The following is a 19,953-nucleotide window of genomic DNA, read 5'->3' on the forward strand; positions in this document are numbered from 1 at the left end:
GTTGAAGTAATTAATCGATTTTTCAACGACCTGGATTTGTTTTTTTCCATGACATAATTCAAAAAACAAAAACACGAATGGACGAAGATTTTTCGAAATTTTTTTCAAGAAATTGAACTTTTGCGGATAATTTTTAATAATTTTTCAGCATATTTATGCGCTAATTTCACATAATTCCAGCTTTTGTTGTTCTACAGCTCCATAATGAGTCATTTGGTGGAACTTCGAGCCAATAAAGACTTGATTGATTCCAATTTCGAAGGATACAAACTATCTCTGGACCAAATACCGGCGACTAATCATGAACTCCCCAGTGGTAAGAACATAACTATGTAGACTAAATTTATATTCAAATCAATCTACGAATAATCTGCTTTCATATGCTATATTCATCTCAATCTTTCAATCTCCAATCAGCGAATACTGATCTGATGTAATTATGCTACAGGTGTCCATAAGCTGGAGAAAATCGGCGATACGTTCTCGTACTTGTATTTGGTGCTTTTCAGCACACACAACCACTTGATCAGCGATCCATGGAACGAGAATGATATTTATTACATCAGCGAGAAGCGAACCGTTACGAAGATCGAGCTTCAAACGATGACTTTGGTGAGTGTTTTAAAGACTACTGAGTAACACGTCATCAGTTACTTATTCGTTGAGTGTTTCAGGACTCGAATAATACAGAAATGCGTGAACTTGTGGAAATTCCATCTTTCGAGGCAAAAGAATTCGGTTACAATATAAGTTTACTTTTTGCTGGCCCTAGCACTGCTGTGATTTCCACTGGTACTGGTACCCTTCATGTTATCAACACCGGAATTAGGAATTGTTCGCAGAATTGGACTGTAATGAAAATAATTACTCTTGGTTGAACTTTACAACGTCTGTGTTTACGGTTCGCTTCAATTTAACGATAATTTTTTTATCTAGGTGGAAAGTTCATTGGAAGTTCTAAGTAATCCGTTCACTTTGCTTGATGCTCGAGTCAAAGAACAAGACAGCAACGAATTGCATTGCCTTCTCACATCGATCGTCGAAAAAAAAGATGCCGAAAGTACAATCAAAGTTGCCAAAGCTTATACCGAATTACACTGGATTGTGCTAAAGAAAAGTAAACCATTATTGTTGACCTGAGAATCGAATTATACCAAATTACCATCGGTTAATTTTCATTCAGGTGGTGAAAAATGGTCGATTGAGGATACGTTTAAATTCCATTCGTTGGGAGCTGTTCGATGTGGGTATTTTCCACCGGGATGCGAGCATCTATTCATCGAGTCCAATAAACCGGTAGAATTACCTTCGAATGTGGATCCTCAAAGTGATACAAAACAGGAGCAAGAACAAGTCGAAGGTACAACAAATAAGCATTCTAAAATATATTTTGAAACAAATTCTCGATTTAATAGACTTTATTACAACAGATGAAAATAAGGAACCGGAATATTATTGGCAACAAACAGAAGACGATATAAAAATCTGGTTCGGATTACCAGCAGGATGTGTAAAAGACGATGTCAAAGTGCACATTGAGAATAAACGAATCAGCGTTGAAATCAAAGACAAAGTTTGCTTGGCAGGAGAAACATTCCAAAGATTAGATTCCGATGTAACTACTTGGAACATCACGAACAATAGGTATACTCGTATTTTAAGAAGGTGTATTATCTTTAAAAATACTACAGACAAGACTTAAGTTTAAACTTTAACCTACGAATCTATCGGTTCGTTCAATAACCTCGTAAATTTAACAGTTTGTTCTAAATCTTCCATTAATCTATTCGAGTAATTAGTTTCGGTCATGACCATTCTCATTTTCAAGTTATTCATCATATCGATCAGATGAACGGAATCGTCGGCTGACTCGTTCTTACACCATTCGTTGATAGCTTCGTTGAGTTGATCTCTTTCGTAACTCATGTACTTGGAATCTTCTCGGAAAGTATGATTTTCATTGGTCAAGTACGCGATTAGCGAATAGTTTTGTTCGTTTTTACGAGTCACCTCATCCAAACTTACCTGTAATGTGCGAATTTCATCTTTTAATCGTTCTGCTTCTTTTTCCAGCGTTTCGATGTACTGTTGTTTGGCTCTGATTGCGGTTTCGATTTCGTTTCGTTGACGTTGTTCGGTTTCTTTAGCCAAGGCTGTGGTTTGTTGGTATAATTCGTTGAGACGTATCACCTCTTTGCTGACGTTTTCGTATTTCTCGAGTAAATTTTGATTAGCTATTTCCAGTTGTTCGATTTGCTTCTTCAATTTGGCGCCGATTTCGATGGATTCTTTTTCTTTATCTTGTAACTCGATTTGAACTTTTTCGCAAGCTTCGTTTAGCATGTTCAACTGATAGATGGCTTTTTCGCTTTGTCTTTTGTAGTCGTCGGTTTGTCTTCGAAGAATTTCGTTATCTTTTTTAGCCATTATCAGATTATGTTTAACGGAAGTGAGCGAATCGACGATATGATTTTTTTCCGTCACCAAAGCCTTGTTTTCTGTGCTCAAATTGACCAGTTGTTTTTGCAGACGATCGTTTTCGATGGTTTCGTCTTGTAGTTGTGCTTCTTTGATGGCGTTATCTTGTTTCAAAGCTGCGGTCGATTCTTTCAAGTGTTTCATACCGGCTGAGATGGTGGCTATGTACGAGAGCCATTTTTCTTGCTGTTCTTCGATGGTGGCCAAGTATTCGGCGATTTTACTCTGATCGGCTGTATTTTTAAGATTTTTCGCTATCGTCGTGATGATTTCGAGTGATTGAACGATTTTATTGATGACGTTTTCTTCGTCGATACCGAAATAGTTGTTTTTCGCGATCAAATTTTTCTGCAGGCTGCAAATTTTATCTTTTAGCATAGATATTTCGTCGTTCTTCGTGCCGAGTGTTTCTTCGTAGTAGGTTTTATCCGGAGGAGTGATCAAATTGACGTTCGATATGATTGGAATCATATCGTTACAAGGACTTTGGGAGAAAGGAGTCGGCGCTTGGCTTTCATTAATCGAGACGCTGCCTTCATCCGATGACGTTTTATCACGATGTTTGAATTCGATAGCCGCCGTTTGAGCTTTGCTGCCATCTTCTGCGTTATTGATCACGAAGCAGTAATCGTTTAAATCGATATTAATTATTTTTTTCTGTTTGGTTTGGTGGGTTGTTTGCGTCGGTGTCTCGTACGTGTTGGTATCCGGATTGAATTCTTTGATTTTGGTTTTTGTCGTACGATGTGCCGCAGCTTGAGGTATCTTAGGCTCGATGATTTTAGACCGGATGATTTTACGAGGTACGATTTTCACCTCGTCGTTGATGTGTGGCAGATAGGCGCGTTTGTTGTGTCTTTCTTCCGGTTTAATTATACGATCTTTGCTGACCATCTGGTCGAGACTTAGCTTGCCGTTGATGTAGTCGGATATACGCGAATGAGATTTGGTTTGTAATTGCTGATTTTGCTGCCGGTAGTAGCGTTGTTCCGGCTGCTTGGTTTTTGCTCGTTTTTCCATTGTTTTAGATGCCATTGAAATGCAATTTGTTTCCCTTTATATACTGAATGCGCTGGATTATTTCTTGTACGCTTTTTAACGTTTTAAAATTGTCCGAGATTCGAATACGATTACTAAGCAATTACGAATATTCGCCAGGTGAAGATTTTCGATCAGAGGCGACGCCCTTTTTTCAGTGAGGCGATGGATTTAGGAATAAGATGTTTGAAAAATTACTCGACAGGAGCTTTTTTTTTAAAATGAATTTTATTTTTTGTTTTAGGTTGGAAATCATAGTTTGCAAACACGAAGAAGGTCAAATGTGGCAATATCTCGTTCAAAATACCAGAGGAGAAGAATTAGTCGATAATGAATTAGTAAAACAAGTTCACGAAAGACTGGCTCATCTTTGCTCGGAAAATGAGGTATTGAGGCTTTCTAGTAATGAATGAAATTACTGTCTTGTTTTTCCAATTTGGCTATGGGTCAAGTAATCTTTTTACGTTTCAAATGTTTGCTTTTTTTCCTGCTAATAATCTTTGAAAAAAAAAAAAATAGAATAAATTCTAAAATCTTTCTTAAAGAGATCTATCTCAGAACACACCCCGCCCCCTCTTTGAAAAAAATAATAATGTTTGAACCAACCACAGAACCAAAGCATTTTGGAAAACTTTTGGACTCGTAGAACTTTTTAATAAATTTTGAACTCAAACATGGGTCATGATTTTCAAGATTTCTGAACTACGTATCACACGTGACTTATTGAAATTTTTTTGAAAAATTCAAATATTTCTACAAATATGTTTTTTGAGTATTTTTTGAAAAATGTTGAACCTAAGATTGGATTATGAATGTTTGGAATTTTAAAAAAAAAGTGTCATGTGACCTATCAAAATGGGTTAAAATTTAACGAAAAATTCAAATATTGTAACAAAAAAAAATTTAAAGCATTAAGTATTTAAGAATTTTCAGCAATAAATTGGGTAATAATTTTCGATATTTTGGAATAAGGTGGCATTCTGACGAAAATATTTTTTGAACGTTTTTTAGTACTTTTCGAGCCCAAAATTGGGTTATGGTCATGATTTTTCGATTTTTGAAAAAAGTTTAATGTGATTCTTATCAAAATGGGTTAAAATTTTGCAGAAATTTCAAAAATGTACCTATTTCTTCAAAAATGTTTTTCAAGCATTCTTATAGAATTTTGAGGTTTTAAAAAATTGAGTCACGAATCTTGATTTTTGGATTTTTATGAACAAGAATTTCGCGAAAAATTCAAATATTGTAACGAAAATGTTTTTGAGCATTTTTAAAGAATTTCTAAGCCTGAAATTGGATCATATTTTTTGAGATTTTCATAAAAAGTGTCATGAAACCCGTTAAAATGGGTTTAAAATTTTACGAAAAATTCGAATATTTTTACGAAAATATTTTTTGAGCATTTTAAAAGAATTTTGAGTCCAAAATTGGATCATAATTTTCAGGATTTCTGAGAACAATGTCGTTCAATTTATCACAATTATTGGGCAAAATTTTGAGAAAAAGTCGAAAATTTCCATCCCAGCTTCGATTAATGTTTTCATAGATTTTCTTGCAAAATTTTCATTTTTTTGGTAATACTTTTTCAAAAATATCAAAAATCATGATCCAATTTTGAGCTCAATATTTTTCAGAAATGCGTAGAAAAAACAATTTCTTTGAAACGTTTGAATTTCTCGCGATCTTTCAAGTTTGAACCCACTTCAAGGTCTACTTTTGAGCTCAAAATTCTTCAAAAACGCTCAGAAACTATTTTCGTGGAAATATTTGAATTTCGAATCGCAAAATTTTAACCCATTTTGACAAATTGCGTGACTTTTTTTGGAAATCCCAAAAATCAAAACCCAATTTTGGACTCAAAACTCTTCAAAAATTCTCAAAAAACATTCTCGTTGAAATACTCTTTTTTTCAAAAATCCTAAAAATCATGACTCAATTATGAGCTCAAAATTCTTCAAAAATGCTCAAAAAATATTTTCGTCGAGATTTATGAATTTCTCGCGAAATTTCAACAGATTTTTGATAAGTTGCAAGGTCATTTGAATAATTTTGCAACAATTCATTATTATGTACTTAAATTGTTCCGGGGGGGGGGGGCTTTGAAATTTGACTGTCTCAATTTAAAAATTTTGTACCTAATTTTTGAAATTAGAGGGGAAGAGAGCTCGAATTGAAAATGCTTCCTCGGTTTCATTGTGCAACTTTAATTTTTTTATAAACCATTCTTTTTTGATTAAAAAGATCTTTCATTATCTTTAATGAGGTTTAATTTTGCATAGTTTAGATAAAAATCACAAAATACTGAATCCGAAGACTTCTTGCCTGCTTAATTTTTAAATTTGGAGGGAGATGAAGTCTCAAATCGAAATTTTTCTAGTAACTAAAAATGTTTGCTAAGTTCGAATGATAACTTCTATTTGAAAATTGTTTTATTTGAGGCCCTAGATACATAGGTAGTAGTATTTTTTAAATGGGGTTGGACCTTCGGAATAGGAAGGCCTGGAAAAATGGTAGGAACCCAATTCCAGTGCTGCTTGTGTAATTAGGAGTCACATCACAATCTAAATTACCTATTATTCTACATTTTTGATCATCCCAGAACCCAAATACCTTTATTTTCGTTTTTTCAGGCAGTCGCAGACGACACCACACCAGCCTTCAATCCAGGTCAGCTGGAAGCTTGTGATAATGCCCCAGACGAAGACTCTAGACTAATTGTAATCGATGCCAAAAGCAAAAAGTTACTAAAAGAGGTATCAAATTCAAAACTCTTCATTAAATTATCCCATTTTCCTCCTCTTCTTATACCTTTCTGTGCTGATACTTTCAGGCAAATCTCACCGGTCACCAAAAACTATTCAATATTAGACTAAGCGACTCCTCGATGGGCATATGTGTTCGACACGATGTCGACGGTATCGTATGGAAACTAGAATACGACGATGAAAAATTCTGCCATCATACCGGTACCTTAAACGCTTTCGGTTACGTTCTCGCGTCCAAGCAATGGAAATACGCTACTTGTTCTCCAGGTAGATTACTTTCTCTTCTCCAGAATATCTTTAAAAAATCGTGCTCGAGTTTGAATAACATTTTACCGCATATTTTGCGCAGATTTCTCCTACGCTGTTATCTCTGCAACTAAACAGAACTTATTCATTTACAAACAGAACTGCTCCGTTGTCAGCGATCTACGTAATCGTAAAACTGGCCATAAGTTTAATCAAGTTGGAAAACAGTTTTTAGTATCTTTGAATTCGACCGACGAAATCGTAGGCGTTCACGTGACCCGAAGGTATTTATTCGTTTTGACTAAAAACCTCGTCAGTATTTACTACATTGGCAACGTTGAGTGACCACACGATGAGCCCGCTGAAAGATGATAGATGCCTACTGGAACCAAAAAGAAAACCAACATCCGAGTTTATTATAAAACTTCGCAAAAAAAAACATTTATTCGAAATTACCATCAATATAAAACAACGTATTCGTTAATAAATAAATGAACAAACAAAAGGAAAAAAATTTCAATTTGAATCAATCAAATCTTATAGTCTAAAATTCACTGTCACACGCCCTGTACGAAATTAAACAATATAGAGGAAGAAAGTATTATAGTAGTTGAGTATTCGCGTCATTTCAAGACTTGATTTCATTATCTGGAATGAATGACGAAGACGAAGACCCGGAAGAACATTTCTTCGTGAATATGTTCTCGATGCCCATATCTGATATCATCGATAATGCGTTGAATGCAGCCTATAAACAGATACCCATCGAAAAAAATGATTAATTCGAAAGGCGAAGAGTGGAATGAATTTCGTATTGATGAATTTTGTATGTATTTACCTCGTTTTGAGCCGATTCGGTCGAATCACCTGATCCGTAACAAGTCTGCGGAGGATTTGTGTTCAACGTAACTAAACTTAAGTACTCGCGATGATGTCGACCCTGCATCGAAACAGTTAAATTAATCGAAATTCATTCTAGAATTGATCAATAGTCCAGGAAAATTAGCATTCTATTGGAAAAAGTGAGGTAGAAAGCTGAATTTTGGTATGCTGGTCCATTTTTGCGTTCTAAACACGAATCTGAGGTGTCCTTTCGCGTCCCCGGTGAACGTTCTCCCCTATTGTGGATCTAAGTCCCCCCCATTTGGTTTTTAGTCTGTACTCCTCAGACATTGATCCTAACCGAAAAATTGTCAAATGAAACTTATTCTATGGGAAATTTCCTATCGGATGACAATTTAGTAATTTGATTACATGGACAATCAGCATTCCCTTTAGTGCCCTCTGCCCTCCCCCCAGAATGGCTTTTTTGATCATATCTCATTTCATTTCACTGCTATGGAAAAATTACATTCGAGACATTTTTGAATTACTGGAAAAAATTAGGACTTTTTCCAAATGCTGACCAAAAAATCATGACCTTTTTTTCAATTTCTGATGAAAATTGTGACTTATTTAGTAAAATCCTGAAAAAATCAAGTTTTTGAATCTGTCGCTTGAAAACAAAAATTTTCTCAACCCGATAAACGTGTGAACTTTTTTGAATTTTTTGGGGGAAAAAATCAGAATTTTTCTAAACGTTGATAAAAATTAGCCTAGATTAGCCTATTTGTAAAAATTTCTGGAAAAAAATCAGATCGATTACAGAATTGAGATTTTTTTTTTTGAATTTCTGTAACAAAAAAAAACAAGGACTTTTCTCTACTTTTGGCTAAAAAATTCGGACTTTTTGAAATTTTTGACAAAAAAATCAACTCAAGTATTTTTAGAATCCCTCAGTTAAAAAGCAAAATTTTCTCAAATTTTTGGCCAAAATTGGGATTTAAAAAAATTATTTTTCGACTATAATTAGGACTTTTATCAATTTCTGGTAAAAATCAGGACTTCTTAAATTCTCCGGTTAGAAAATATCGAGACTTTTTCGCATTTCTGGCAAAAATCAGCAATTTTTTCGAATTCTGGCTTTGGCTAAAAAATCTGTTTTTTCTTTCTTACAAACATCAGATCAGAACTATTTTGAAATCCTATAAAAACAATTAAAACTTTATTTGACTCTGGCAAAAAACCGGAGCTCTTAAATTTCCAGCAAAAAATTTTGACTTTTTTGTAAACTCGACTAAAACCAGGACTTTTTTTTTCAAAATAGCATAAAATCAGGATTTTTCAAAAATCTCTGGTTAGAAAATGGGCACTTTTTTCGAATTTCTGCCGAAAAATCAGGGCTTCTTAAAATCTCTGGGTTAGAAAATCAAATCTTTCTCAAATTTCTGGCAAAAAATCAGGACTTTTTCAAACTCTGGCTCTGGCTAAAAAATCAATTTTTTCTTTCTGACAAAAATCAGGACTATTTAATCAGAACTTTATTGACTTTGGCAAAAAACAGGAGCTCATAAATTTCTAGCAAAAAATCCTGACTTTTTTGAAAACAAGACTAAAATCAGGATTTTTTAAAAATCTTTGGTTAGAAAATGTACACTTTTTTCAAATTTCTGTCAAAAAATCAGGACTTCTTGTTAAAATCTCTGGGCTAGAAAATCAAATCTTTCTCAAATTTCTGGCAAAAAATCAGGACTTTTTCAAACTTTGGCTCTGGCTAAAAAATCAATTTTTTCTTTCTGACAAAAATCAGGACTATTTTGAAATTCTAAAAAACAATTAGCATTTTCTTGACTCAGGCAAAAAACCGAGACTTTTCAATTTCTGGCAAAAAATCTTGTCTTTTTCAATAACTTGACTAAAATCAGCACATTTTTTTCAATTTCTGGCATAAAAATCAGGATTTTTTCTAAAAATCTCCGGTTAAAAATTGGAAACTTTTTTGAATTTCTGGCAAAAAATCAAGACTTGAAAATACTTTGCTCAAGTACAATTTGTTTCTCGGCTAGAGTCAGGACTTTTATCAATTTCTCGTAAAAAAGTCGAGATTGTTTCTGTTTCTCATTTCTACCAAAAATCAAGAATTTATTCGAGCTCAGGATGAAAAATTGAGTTTTTCTTTCTGACAAAAATCATGACTCCTTTAAAATCCTAAAACACCATCCGGACTTTCTTGACTCTGGTAAAAAAAAATCGGGGCTCTTGAATTTCTGGCAAAAAGATTGACTTTTCTGAGAATTCGACTAAAATCAGGACTTTTTTTCAATTTCTGGCATAAAATCAGGATTTTAAAAATCTCTAGTTAAAAAAATGGAAACTTTTTCAAATTTCTGATAAAAATCAGGATTGTTTTAAAATCCTAAAAAAATCAGAATTTTCTTGAACCTTGCAAAAATCAAGATTTTTTTTGAAATTTTGACATAAATCATTATATTTTGGGCAAAAGGGCAAAAAATCAAGACTTGTTTGCAATTTTGACAAAAAAGTAAGTTTTTTTTAAATATTAAATTTTACGCAAAAAAATACATTTTTAATGACTACTTCTGTCTTCCTCTTTTCGCCTCATCACTGAAACATTGTTTGATTGGCACAGGTTTCTGAAAACCCAAATTTGAGGGCTTAGATCCACAATAGGGGACGCGAAGGAACACCTCAAATTCGTGATTAGAATATAAAAATGGACCAGTACACCAAAATTCAGCTTTCCATCTCGATGAACCCATTTTTTTCAGCTTATTTTCCTGGACCAAAATCGTGACAGTGAAACGAAGTCACTTACTTTAGGAAAATCGGAAAATTCCACTTCGTATCCGAAAGTATCTGCTAGACGGTTTAATTGTTCTTTGGCGATATTTTTTTGTATATTCATACTAGCGAAGAATTTATGCTTATTGTTGCCAGCCGGATATTTAGGTGTGGACGGAGAGGACTGATCGTATGATGCAGTATTTCCATTCGTCAGCTTCGTATCGGTAGCTGTAAGACAAAAATATACAGGTTGTGAAATTTTCCAATTCGATGACAGAATGTTTGAAAAAACGTCGTAAAAAATGCTCATTTTAAATTGAGTTGGGGGGGGGGGGTGGGGAGGATTCGTTCATTTTTAGAACAAGATTCAAAATTGACCATTAGTCGATCAACATCGATACTCACCATCCGACGAAGGGCTCTTTTTGGAACTTTGTTTACTGGATAGATTAGCATTAGGCACAAGCAACAACCCAGGAGCTATTTGTTTACCATTCACTATATGTTTAGGAGTTGAGTTCGCTGATGAAGATTGATCATCATTACTACTCGTCTGCAAAGCAATTAAATGGATTAATTCAAAGCAAATACAATGTACATATTATTCCTAAAAACACGAAAATTACTCACATCTTCTGCAGGTTTAGGAGAAGGTGTCTCTTTAGGAGTTGCCTCCAGTCCAAGCAACAGCAGCATGTTCTCCGATGCTTGTCGTTTAGCGTCTTTCTTGTTGCTACCGTTGCCAGTGCATTTTAAATCATCTATTTGAACCTGATGCAACATTATTAGCTTATTAAATCAGAGTATTTCAATTGTATGTAAAATAGGGATTGTTCGTGTACCTCGATTGAAAACTGTTTCTTTCTGCCACGACCTTTTTCTTCGACTAAAATGTAAACTGGCTCTTTACCGTGTTTCTTTTTTTGGTATTCTAGTAATCTTGTGGTAGGATTTGATTCCGAGCGTTTTTCTGACTCGTCCTGCAACAGAATGTAAAATTAAATCGATGCGAGATATTGGAAATCGCGAACGAATTTCGCAACTTACTGTTTCATTAGGTTTTACTCCTTCTCGAATGATTCTAGTTTTCTTTTTACTTAAGGTTATTCTTTTTCGTAATTTTCTCTTATCGATATTCATGTAAGGTTTCTGAGGACAGGGTAAGGATTCCAATAACTCTATCATTTTTTCGGCTGCTCTTCTTTTTGAGATCTGTAATGGGGTGAAAATGAGCGGAGATTAGAATTGAATTGAGTCAGAGTGAGGGTAACCGAAGAGAGTGATTTCTCAACTCACCTTTTTACCATTCCCTTCGCCGACAGTTTTGAACTTATCGCCAACTCTACATTCGGTGACGTAGGTTCTCATATGAGGAGGTCCTTTTTCATCGACTACTTCGAAAGTTGCTTGTAAATTATGCCGGAAAGCTTTCTCGTGTACTGCTGAAATAGGTGATTTGGCCTCGTCGGCGGAATGTTCGGTATTTTGAGATGTAGGGGTCGTGAAACCTGTCAAATTCTCGAATGAGTAAATATCGTAAAAATGTGCTGCTTAATGCGGGAGATAATATTTTACCAGCGGCGGGGTTTCCGGTCGTCGTATTTGCGCAGCCTTTCAAATCTTCGAGTGCTTTTTTGGCGGCGTTGTGTCGAGCCATCTGGGCTGAGTGACCTTCGCCTATGTATTCTCGATTACCGACTTTTAAAGAGATCCTGTACGGTGCTGGGCTTTTATACCTCTGTGAAAAATTTCCATTCAGTTTTCAGTAACGGTGTGACGATGAAAACACATTGAAGTGTTTTATTGTACTTACTACTTACAACGTTGCCAAATTGGTTTCTCGGATACGAGTAGCTGTTCAATACGGCCGCAGACGTGTATTCGTTGACACAATAATCGTTATACATCGTGCTCGACGACTGAAATCATAAATTCGTGATTAGTTCGCTAATTGAAATTCGCCAAGAGGAGCAACGTATAAATTTTGGGGGGAAAATGAATTTTTTGAACGCCCTGTAGTTTCTGCAGGATTTTAATATTTTGTAGATGAACTAAAACTGAAATGTTGGATGGTTTTGGCTCGAACAAATCTCAAATTTTAAATACTACGAATATTTAGACGAAAAAATAGGCCAATACCAGCATAATTGTGGATCATTGGGTTCGATGTTACTCGTAGAAAGGGTATTTTCATACAGGTAATCACGAAAGCGTAACATTACCTGATAAATGCTTCTGGAGTAATAATTTATTGGATATGGTGGTTGATAAAAATTGGCTGAAGGTTGGCTTAATACGGTATACATGGTTGGTTCACCTCGTTTCATAGCCAATGCATTCAGTTCTACCGTCGGCGTTGTATTTACTACGAGACAAAAAAATCCAATTAATATAAAGCAACGATCAAAGATCGATATAAAAAATCGAACTAAAATCAAACCTCTAGTATTCGGTAATAATTTAGGAGGCGGATGTTTGTACTTTGTTTTTCTTAAAGCAATAGCTGCAGCTTCGTGCTGAGCTTTTTTAATACTGGTTCCTAGGGCTTCGAATTCTGTGTCGCCGAGTTTCAAAGTTACTGTGAATTTTTTTCGATGAGGTGGACCTTCTTCTTTGGTTAATCTGTATAAGTGTTGTATCTGAAACACAATTGAATCGCTGATTATACCTTTTCATATCTCGATTATAAATAGATAACGATTAACGAGGAATCTGATCTTCGTGGTTGGCATTTTTATGAAAATGCTGAGATGCCATAAAGAACACGGAGTGTTACGTTCATGTTACCAGTGAAGTGAAGGTGGTGATTCATATCACAAAAACCTTATTGTGGATTAAAATTGATAACGCAGCATTAATTTCTATGCTGATAAATTAACAGCATTTGAATTACTACATTGTTACTCACCCTGTTATATCTGGCTAATTCATTCACCAAGCACATCGGTGTTTTATCTTTTAAGCTACTAGGTTTCACCATTACATTCACGTCTCCCATTCCTGGAGCTGCTGAGTTGATATATCCTGCAATAAAACGAACATTATTCGTGATCTCACCTCGATGGAAACCGAATAATGTAGTAAATTAATTCAGCTTACTTTTATCAGGGACTGCAATCCGCGACATATAATTCACCCGAAAAGGTGTCCTGTTCTGCAATTCAGCCATCGGGCTTCTAAAAATCACATAAATATTAGAATAAGACAAAGTTAACGGTTGAGTCGTTGAGTATATTAGAAAACAGATTTCAGTTGTTGATAATTAAGGCATTGGATTAAAGTTCGATGACGTAGATTCGTGAAGGAGTTGATAAACGTGGAAGATATCGAAGTATTTCAAAAATATTCTGTATAAAATCGACTACGGTGAAGGAATTGAATAGAATAAAGAGTAAGTAGAACATTCAATATGTAGGTCAATAAAAAGGATTTTCTCGATATTATTCTTCATGCGAGTGAACGATAAGTAATAGAGGAATAATACAACTGCAACAAATATGATTTTCAGAATAATTAGAAGATTTTATAAACGAAAACACCGTTTGAATGGAGACTGAAATCTGTTTTCGGTGTGTTTCAAAAACACATTGGAAAATGATGAATAATTGTGATAAACTCACCGTCACCGCTGCGAAATGGTCAGCTTCGAATAATGTTATATTTATTGTGCAGTGTACGTTGTAAAATCCAGCGAAATTCAATTAATATTCGCTATAAAATGGACCGAAAATGATGGAATCGAAGAAAATAAATTCAAAATATTATTTTGTTTCTGTTTTTGTTGAAGGATCACAGATGAAAACAGTCAGAAAGAAACGCACAAGAAAATTTTCCAATGCCGCAAACTGTAAACAAAAAATAAGTAGGTAAAAAAATTAGTACCTATTTTTCATTGCGATTCATTCTGCGCATGCGCATTGCATCTGTTGATGAACAAACGCTAAATATGCGCGTGGCGCTATCTTTCGGAATATTTCGGAACTACAGCAAACAGAACATCGAAAAACACGTTTCTAACCTAACGTTTCCCTGGATTTCAACGTAGTTCCAAAATATTCGGAAAGATAGCGCATATCTAGCCTCGAATTTGCGATTTTTATTATTCAAGTTTTCAGAAACGTAGAACAAAGTTTCTGTTTTATTTCGATAGATGGCGCTGTGCGTCAGTTGAAAAACCAAATCGAGCTCGAGGCATATTTGCGTATTTAGTTACTTTTTCATTCGATAGATAGCGTTGCGAGCTTGTTTGAAATTTCAGGCTTGCGTAAATGAAGTTGCCTACCTAGAATTTCCACGGGCGGTTCTTTTTTTCGTTATTTTAAACTAAAAATACCGCAGAAATGAAAATTTTGAACCTGCTTTTTGACATTTCAGTCAAAAAATCAGTAATTCTGAGCAATTTTTTCAGTCAATTTGCTCGAAATTGAATATATTTGATTTTGATTACGGATACGTACAGTATTCAATCTTTGTGAGATGAGATGACCCATAAACACAGTACATAATACGAGGGAAGCATGTACACAGACCATGCAAAATAAATACCTAGTAGGTAAAATTATTGGTCGTTCACAAAGAACTAAAAACCAATCATAAATAAGATCATTTTTATTATTCGTTTGCAACTTACTATAATATGAGAGATTCCATGGAAGAAGGATCTAGGTCAATTTTTTTGTTTTTCCTAATTTTTACAATTCTGAATAATTATAAATTTAAAATTTCCACCATACTCAACAATATTAAAGAAGTGTTCTTCAACGAAAAAAAAAAAAAAAAAAAAAAACGAATAATTGGTAAAATGTTTGCTATAAAAAAATTTCAAATCTGTTTTGAATTTGAACTTGTAAAAATCAGTAAACATAAATAAATAAATAAATGAAAAGAAAAGACTTTTTCCATTCAACCTCTCATAATAGTTGGATATCAAAATTGCACAATACTTCACTGAACTAAATCAATACAACAAAATAATAAATTATACAATGAAAAAATAACACTGACGAAAACGTAAGTAAAACATTATTCATCAAGTAGGTGTAAAATTGGAAGTTGAAATTAAAATAATGAGTACAAAATCGGTTCACAACAGTGTACATATTACTGCTTGACTTTATTCTGAATAGGTAAAAATAACTTAAACTCGGCAGGTAATTCATCTTCGGAATACAACCGATCGGAAAAATATACTCGACGGATACGACAATTGGCGTGAATTTGTACTCTGAGTGTTTCTACGTAATTAGTACCGTAAGCTCGTCTAGTGAAATCCATCAAGTTGAACTGTATCTGATTCCAACCTTCGTCTAGTCTCATCGGCATCGTACAAATGAACGGTTTAACACGAGTCGTCGATTGGTAATTACTGGCTCGAAATCTTCGTCGAACGTTTTTATCATCTAGGATCTGGAATTCGAAACCAATGATTTACTTTATTTTTACTCATTCGCAGAGAAACCGTAGTTTCAACTTACTTGTACTTCGAACGTGAAATACTTCTTTAGATTCTTCACTATCATCACCAAGAAAGGAAGCTTGATACCGAGCGTTTTCGTAGGATCGGCCGGACATGTTATATAAATAGTGCTCACATTCGAGCCCACTATCTCCAGCACTAGCGACTGAATATCGTTATCAGTGATTCGCTTTATGTGACCGTTACGAACCTTTTTATCCCATATTTGTAAAGGTTTACTACCGATGCTGTAGAGGATCGAGAGAAACCCACTTTGAAATGTGTTTTTAAACATGATTTCAACTAAAAGAATACGATGTGTTCGAGTTATTAGATGTCATAACCGCGGTATCGCTTAGCAACCGGCTAATAACAGAGAATAAAATCGGTTATCGATTCGCGAATTTCGACTAAACAATGGTCGGTGATCCGCTAACGACGTAGTTACGATTATAAAAGAAGGTAGAATAACATAATGAACGTTTTTTAGCAACGTTTTAATCGAATATTAAACGATAAATTAATTTAAAACTCATTTTTTTTATCAGCGGTATTTTTTCTAAAAAAAAAAAAAAAAAAAAATGAAAACAAACAAGAATAAGGCTTTGACTATATATACATGGACTGCTATCTCCTATTGTTGTTGAACGGGAATCGTGAAGCCAAAGCAATAGAGGTACTAGATCGGGACATGGGCTCTGAGCATGCGCGAGATTTCGTTGCAACGAGCGTAGCGGTCGTTGGGACGTAGGAGGGTGTTCGTCGCTCCGTGGTTCATCGTGATTGGAAGGTGCGAGGGTGGTTCGGATTCCTGCGCGCGCATGAAAATTCCCGATGCTCCCGATCTAGTACCTCTATTACTTCGGCTTCATCGGCAACAATGAAGATAGTAGTCCATGTATATATAGTCAAAGGAATAAGGATATGCGAGTGGAAACTGGATAACGACAGAATATACCGGGTGTCCATATTTTTGAATTTTATTCGCGAATTTTCTAATTCTAGTTTTTCAATTTGATTTTCTCGCAGAAAAAGCACTTTGAACGAAAATATATTAAATTTGTTTACTTTTTAATTCGATAATTGTGAAAATAAATGTATTTTATTTCATATTCGTTGCTTTTCCTGCGAAAAAATAGAATTAAATGAAGCACAGAAGAAGTTGATGAATGATGACCCAAGAAAGTATACCGGGTGGTAACCCAAGTTCTTATCAAATTTTTACAAAATCCTTATCACTTTTCAAAACTGAAAAAAATGAAAAAAGTTTTTCATTTTAATTTTGGTAATTTAAACTATATTTAAAGTCAACCGATGTATATTTTCATGCAACGTCAACAATACATGTAACGTTATCTGAATCTGACGTTTCTAACCGTTCTAATTTATGACTCGTAAAACCATGATAATAAAATGTTACCTAAAAAAATATCACTCAACAACTACAACATAACGTCAACCTTATCTCAAAATGAAGAAACTTTCACTAAGAAACTTTTCCATTCGAGTACCTCCGATAAATTGGTTTTCAACACAACCGCAGCCAACATGAAATGCTTCCTCTCATCTGTATATTTTCTACTCTTAATTTCAAACCTACACCAGGTCGAATCATCCTGCGGATGTAAACAACTGACCAGAGTGTTCGGTTCAAAACCAATCCAAGGAATCTGTTTCAACGTAAACTTCACCACATTAATTCAACAACCTAAACCGACTCGAAACATGATACTGATCCCAGGAGGAAGATACTCGATTGGGACCAACGAACCGATTATAAAACTTGACGGAGAATCTCCTCAGAGACCAGTTCAATTGAACGACTACTACTTAGATAAATACGAAGTGAGTATAGGAGAATTTGCTGAATTCGTTTCTAAAACTGGATACGTCACGGACGCGGAACGGTTCGGTGATTCTTTCATATTGTATTCGATGATTGAAAACTATACAGAGAAGAGAGCTCCGGCATCAGTCGAGGTACCTTGGTGGTTACTTATTAAAGGAGTATCGTGGGATCATCCTGAAGGCTCGAATACAACGATAAAAGGTACTAATCATTCGCAATATACAGTCGAGTTGGATCAAGGAAGATTAGAATTACATTCGGATTGTTTTTACAGACAGACTGAATCACCCAGTCAACCATATTAGTTGGTTCGATGCTGTGACTTATTGTAACTGGTTAGGTAAACGACTACCTACCGAAGCTGAATGGGAAGTAGCTTGTAAAGGAGCTAACGATGACAGCATTTATCCTTGGGGCGATGAATTCATTCCTAATGGCAAACATATGCAAGTATTTTGTTACATATTTAATCATCGTTCTGTACAATTTTCATCATACTAATGAACTATTTATACAGGGCCAATACGTGGCAGGGATTTTTCCCTTATAAAAACACAGGGGACGATGGATATAAAACATTAGCACCGGTAGATTCTTTCAAACAAGGATCTCTCGGACTGCACAATATTATTGGTAATCTTTGGGAATGGACTAATGATTTCTGGACCACGAAGCATTCCAAAAAGTTGCAAATTAATCCTGTAAGTATCACTATTTCGCTTGTAATTTCACCCTTGTTGAATTTTTAATCATTATTGGTGGTTCGTTTTGTTTACAGCAAGGACCTAAAAATAGCACCGATAAAGTGAAAAAAGGTGGCTCTTTCATGTGTCATAAAGATTACTGTTTTCGATTCCGATGTGCAGCTCGAAGCCAAAACACACCGGATTCTTCTTCGGTTAATATCGGTTTCAGATGTGCTAAATCAATCTCTACGTAATTTGTGATTTATTGTTGTTGTTTTTTCATATGCATAATTTTATAAAATTTCGATATCTATAGATGAGTGATATTTTGCCTATTTTATTTAAAGGGTTTTTTGAATTTTGGGGATTTTATTAATTGTATTCCATGATGTTTTTACTTTTTCTGCTCTTTTGAGCTTTTCAATCTCTTTTGTATATTTTTAGAAGTTATTAGTACGAACGTGATTTAGTTTTTTATTTATTTTACCATTTTTTCGTGTTCCTTTTATTTGTTTGTGAATAATTATGTCGATTAAATTTTATGTATCTTTTTTATCTCATTTCAAGTCTTATTTTTATTTATTTTTTTCACCAATGCCTTTTTGAGAAAAATTGGCACTTCATAGCTATTTAGACGAAAAATTAGACTTTTGAGCAATTTTGGCGAATGAAAATTGACAATTATTGACAAAAGATTGATACTGACTTTGGACTTTTTGACAATTTTTACAAAAAATTAGAACCTGGTGACTATTTTGACAATATCGCTCTTCTCGACAACTTTGGCAAAAATTAAGACTTTTTGACAATTGTGGCAAAAAAAAAGCTCAGTTTCTCAACAATGTTATCAAAAAAGCAAGAAACTGAGACAATTTTGGAAAGAATAGAAGTTTTTCAACGATTTTCACAAAAATTGAAACTTTTTGACTATTTTGACAAAAAGTTAGACTTTCTGCCAGTTTTGATAAAAAAAAAAACGAACCTTTTTGACAATTTCGGCCAAAAATTGAACTTTTTGACAATTTTGACAAAAAACATCACTTTATGGCAACTTTGGAAGAAACGTGGATTTTTTGACTAAAAGTAGGACGTTGGTTTAAAAAAAAAGCACTTTTTTGGTTATTTTGGTAGAAATTGGACCCCTTCACAATTTTGATAAAAGTAAGGACTTTAAACCTTTTTCAATAAAGAACAAGAAAACAGGACTTTTTTTTGACAATTTTGCCAAAAAGGTCACTTTTTTGCAATGTTGAAAAAACTTGACACTTTTTGACAAATAAACCTGAATTTAAAAAAAAATGTTGGTTGAGAAAAAAAACAGGAACTCATTTGGTTATTTCAGTAGAAATTGGACCCTTTCACAATTTTGACAAAAGTTAGGACTTTAAATCTTTTTCGACAAAAAAACAGGACTTTTTTGACGATTTTACCAAAAAAGTCACTATTTCTACAATGTTGAAAAAACTTGACACTTTTTGAAGTGTTGGTTGTTGAGGAAAAAAACAGGAACTTATTTGGTTTTTTCAGTAGAAATTGGACCCTTTCATAATTTTGAAAAATATAAGGACTTTTCGACTTTTTTGACAAGAAAACAGGACTTTTTTTTAACGATTTTACCAAAAAGGTCACACTATTTTTACAATGTTGAAAAAATTTGACACTTTTTGACAAAAAAAACTGAATTTTTAAAAAAAATGTTGGTTGAGAAAAAAAACAGGAACTCATTTGGTTATTTCTATTTCAGTAGAAATTGGACCCTCTTACAATTTTGGCAAAAATTAGAATTTTTCGACTTTTTTGACAAGAAAACAG

At 34.2% G+C, this 19,953-nt stretch overlaps 4 protein-coding genes across 4 annotated transcripts; 2 read left to right on the forward strand and 2 right to left on the reverse strand.

The window, feature by feature from the left end:
• The first annotated feature begins 58 nt into the window (after positions 1-58).
• LOC135834934 (nudC domain-containing protein 1) lies at positions 59-7,041 on the forward strand. Its single transcript, XM_065348929.1, has 10 exons — positions 59-316; positions 449-612; positions 675-851; positions 937-1,117; positions 1,184-1,360; positions 1,431-1,644; positions 3,761-3,902; positions 6,147-6,269; positions 6,347-6,548; positions 6,631-7,041. The coding sequence occupies exons 1-10, from the start codon at positions 205-207 to the stop codon at positions 6,870-6,872; spliced, it is 1,734 nt and encodes a 577-aa protein (XP_065205001.1). The 5' UTR covers positions 59-204; the 3' UTR covers positions 6,873-7,041.
• LOC135834933 (double-stranded RNA-binding protein Staufen homolog) lies at positions 6,922-13,932 on the reverse strand. Its single transcript, XM_065348928.1, has 15 exons — positions 13,772-13,932; positions 13,251-13,327; positions 13,060-13,175; positions 12,592-12,790; positions 12,374-12,516; positions 11,972-12,070; positions 11,727-11,889; positions 11,448-11,659; positions 11,199-11,363; positions 10,994-11,131; positions 10,782-10,922; positions 10,557-10,704; positions 10,183-10,379; positions 7,366-7,467; positions 6,922-7,275 (listed from the first exon to the last, which is right to left on the reverse strand). The coding sequence occupies exons 2-15, from the start codon at positions 13,318-13,320 to the stop codon at positions 7,156-7,158; spliced, it is 2,013 nt and encodes a 670-aa protein (XP_065205000.1). The 5' UTR covers positions 13,321-13,327; positions 13,772-13,932; the 3' UTR covers positions 6,922-7,155.
• An 809-nt stretch (positions 13,933-14,741) lies between these two features.
• On the reverse strand, positions 14,742-16,179 carry Bug22 (cilia- and flagella-associated protein 20). The gene is made up of 2 exons (XM_065348932.1): positions 15,626-16,179; positions 14,742-15,557 (listed from the first exon to the last, which is right to left on the reverse strand). The coding sequence occupies exons 1-2, from the start codon at positions 15,899-15,901 to the stop codon at positions 15,252-15,254; spliced, it is 582 nt and encodes a 193-aa protein (XP_065205004.1). The 5' UTR covers positions 15,902-16,179; the 3' UTR covers positions 14,742-15,251.
• Positions 16,180-16,763: 584 nt separating this feature from the next.
• LOC135834935 (formylglycine-generating enzyme-like) lies at positions 16,764-18,701 on the forward strand. Its single transcript, XM_065348930.1, has 4 exons — positions 16,764-17,656; positions 17,730-17,901; positions 17,973-18,156; positions 18,234-18,701. The coding sequence occupies exons 1-4, from the start codon at positions 17,020-17,022 to the stop codon at positions 18,393-18,395; spliced, it is 1,155 nt and encodes a 384-aa protein (XP_065205002.1). The 5' UTR covers positions 16,764-17,019; the 3' UTR covers positions 18,396-18,701.
• Positions 18,702-19,953: the final 1,252 nt, after the last annotated feature.

This window comes from Planococcus citri, chromosome 2, assembly GCF_950023065.1.
Source record: "Planococcus citri chromosome 2, ihPlaCitr1.1, whole genome shotgun sequence".
NCBI lineage: Eukaryota > Metazoa > Arthropoda > Insecta > Hemiptera > Pseudococcidae > Planococcus > Planococcus citri.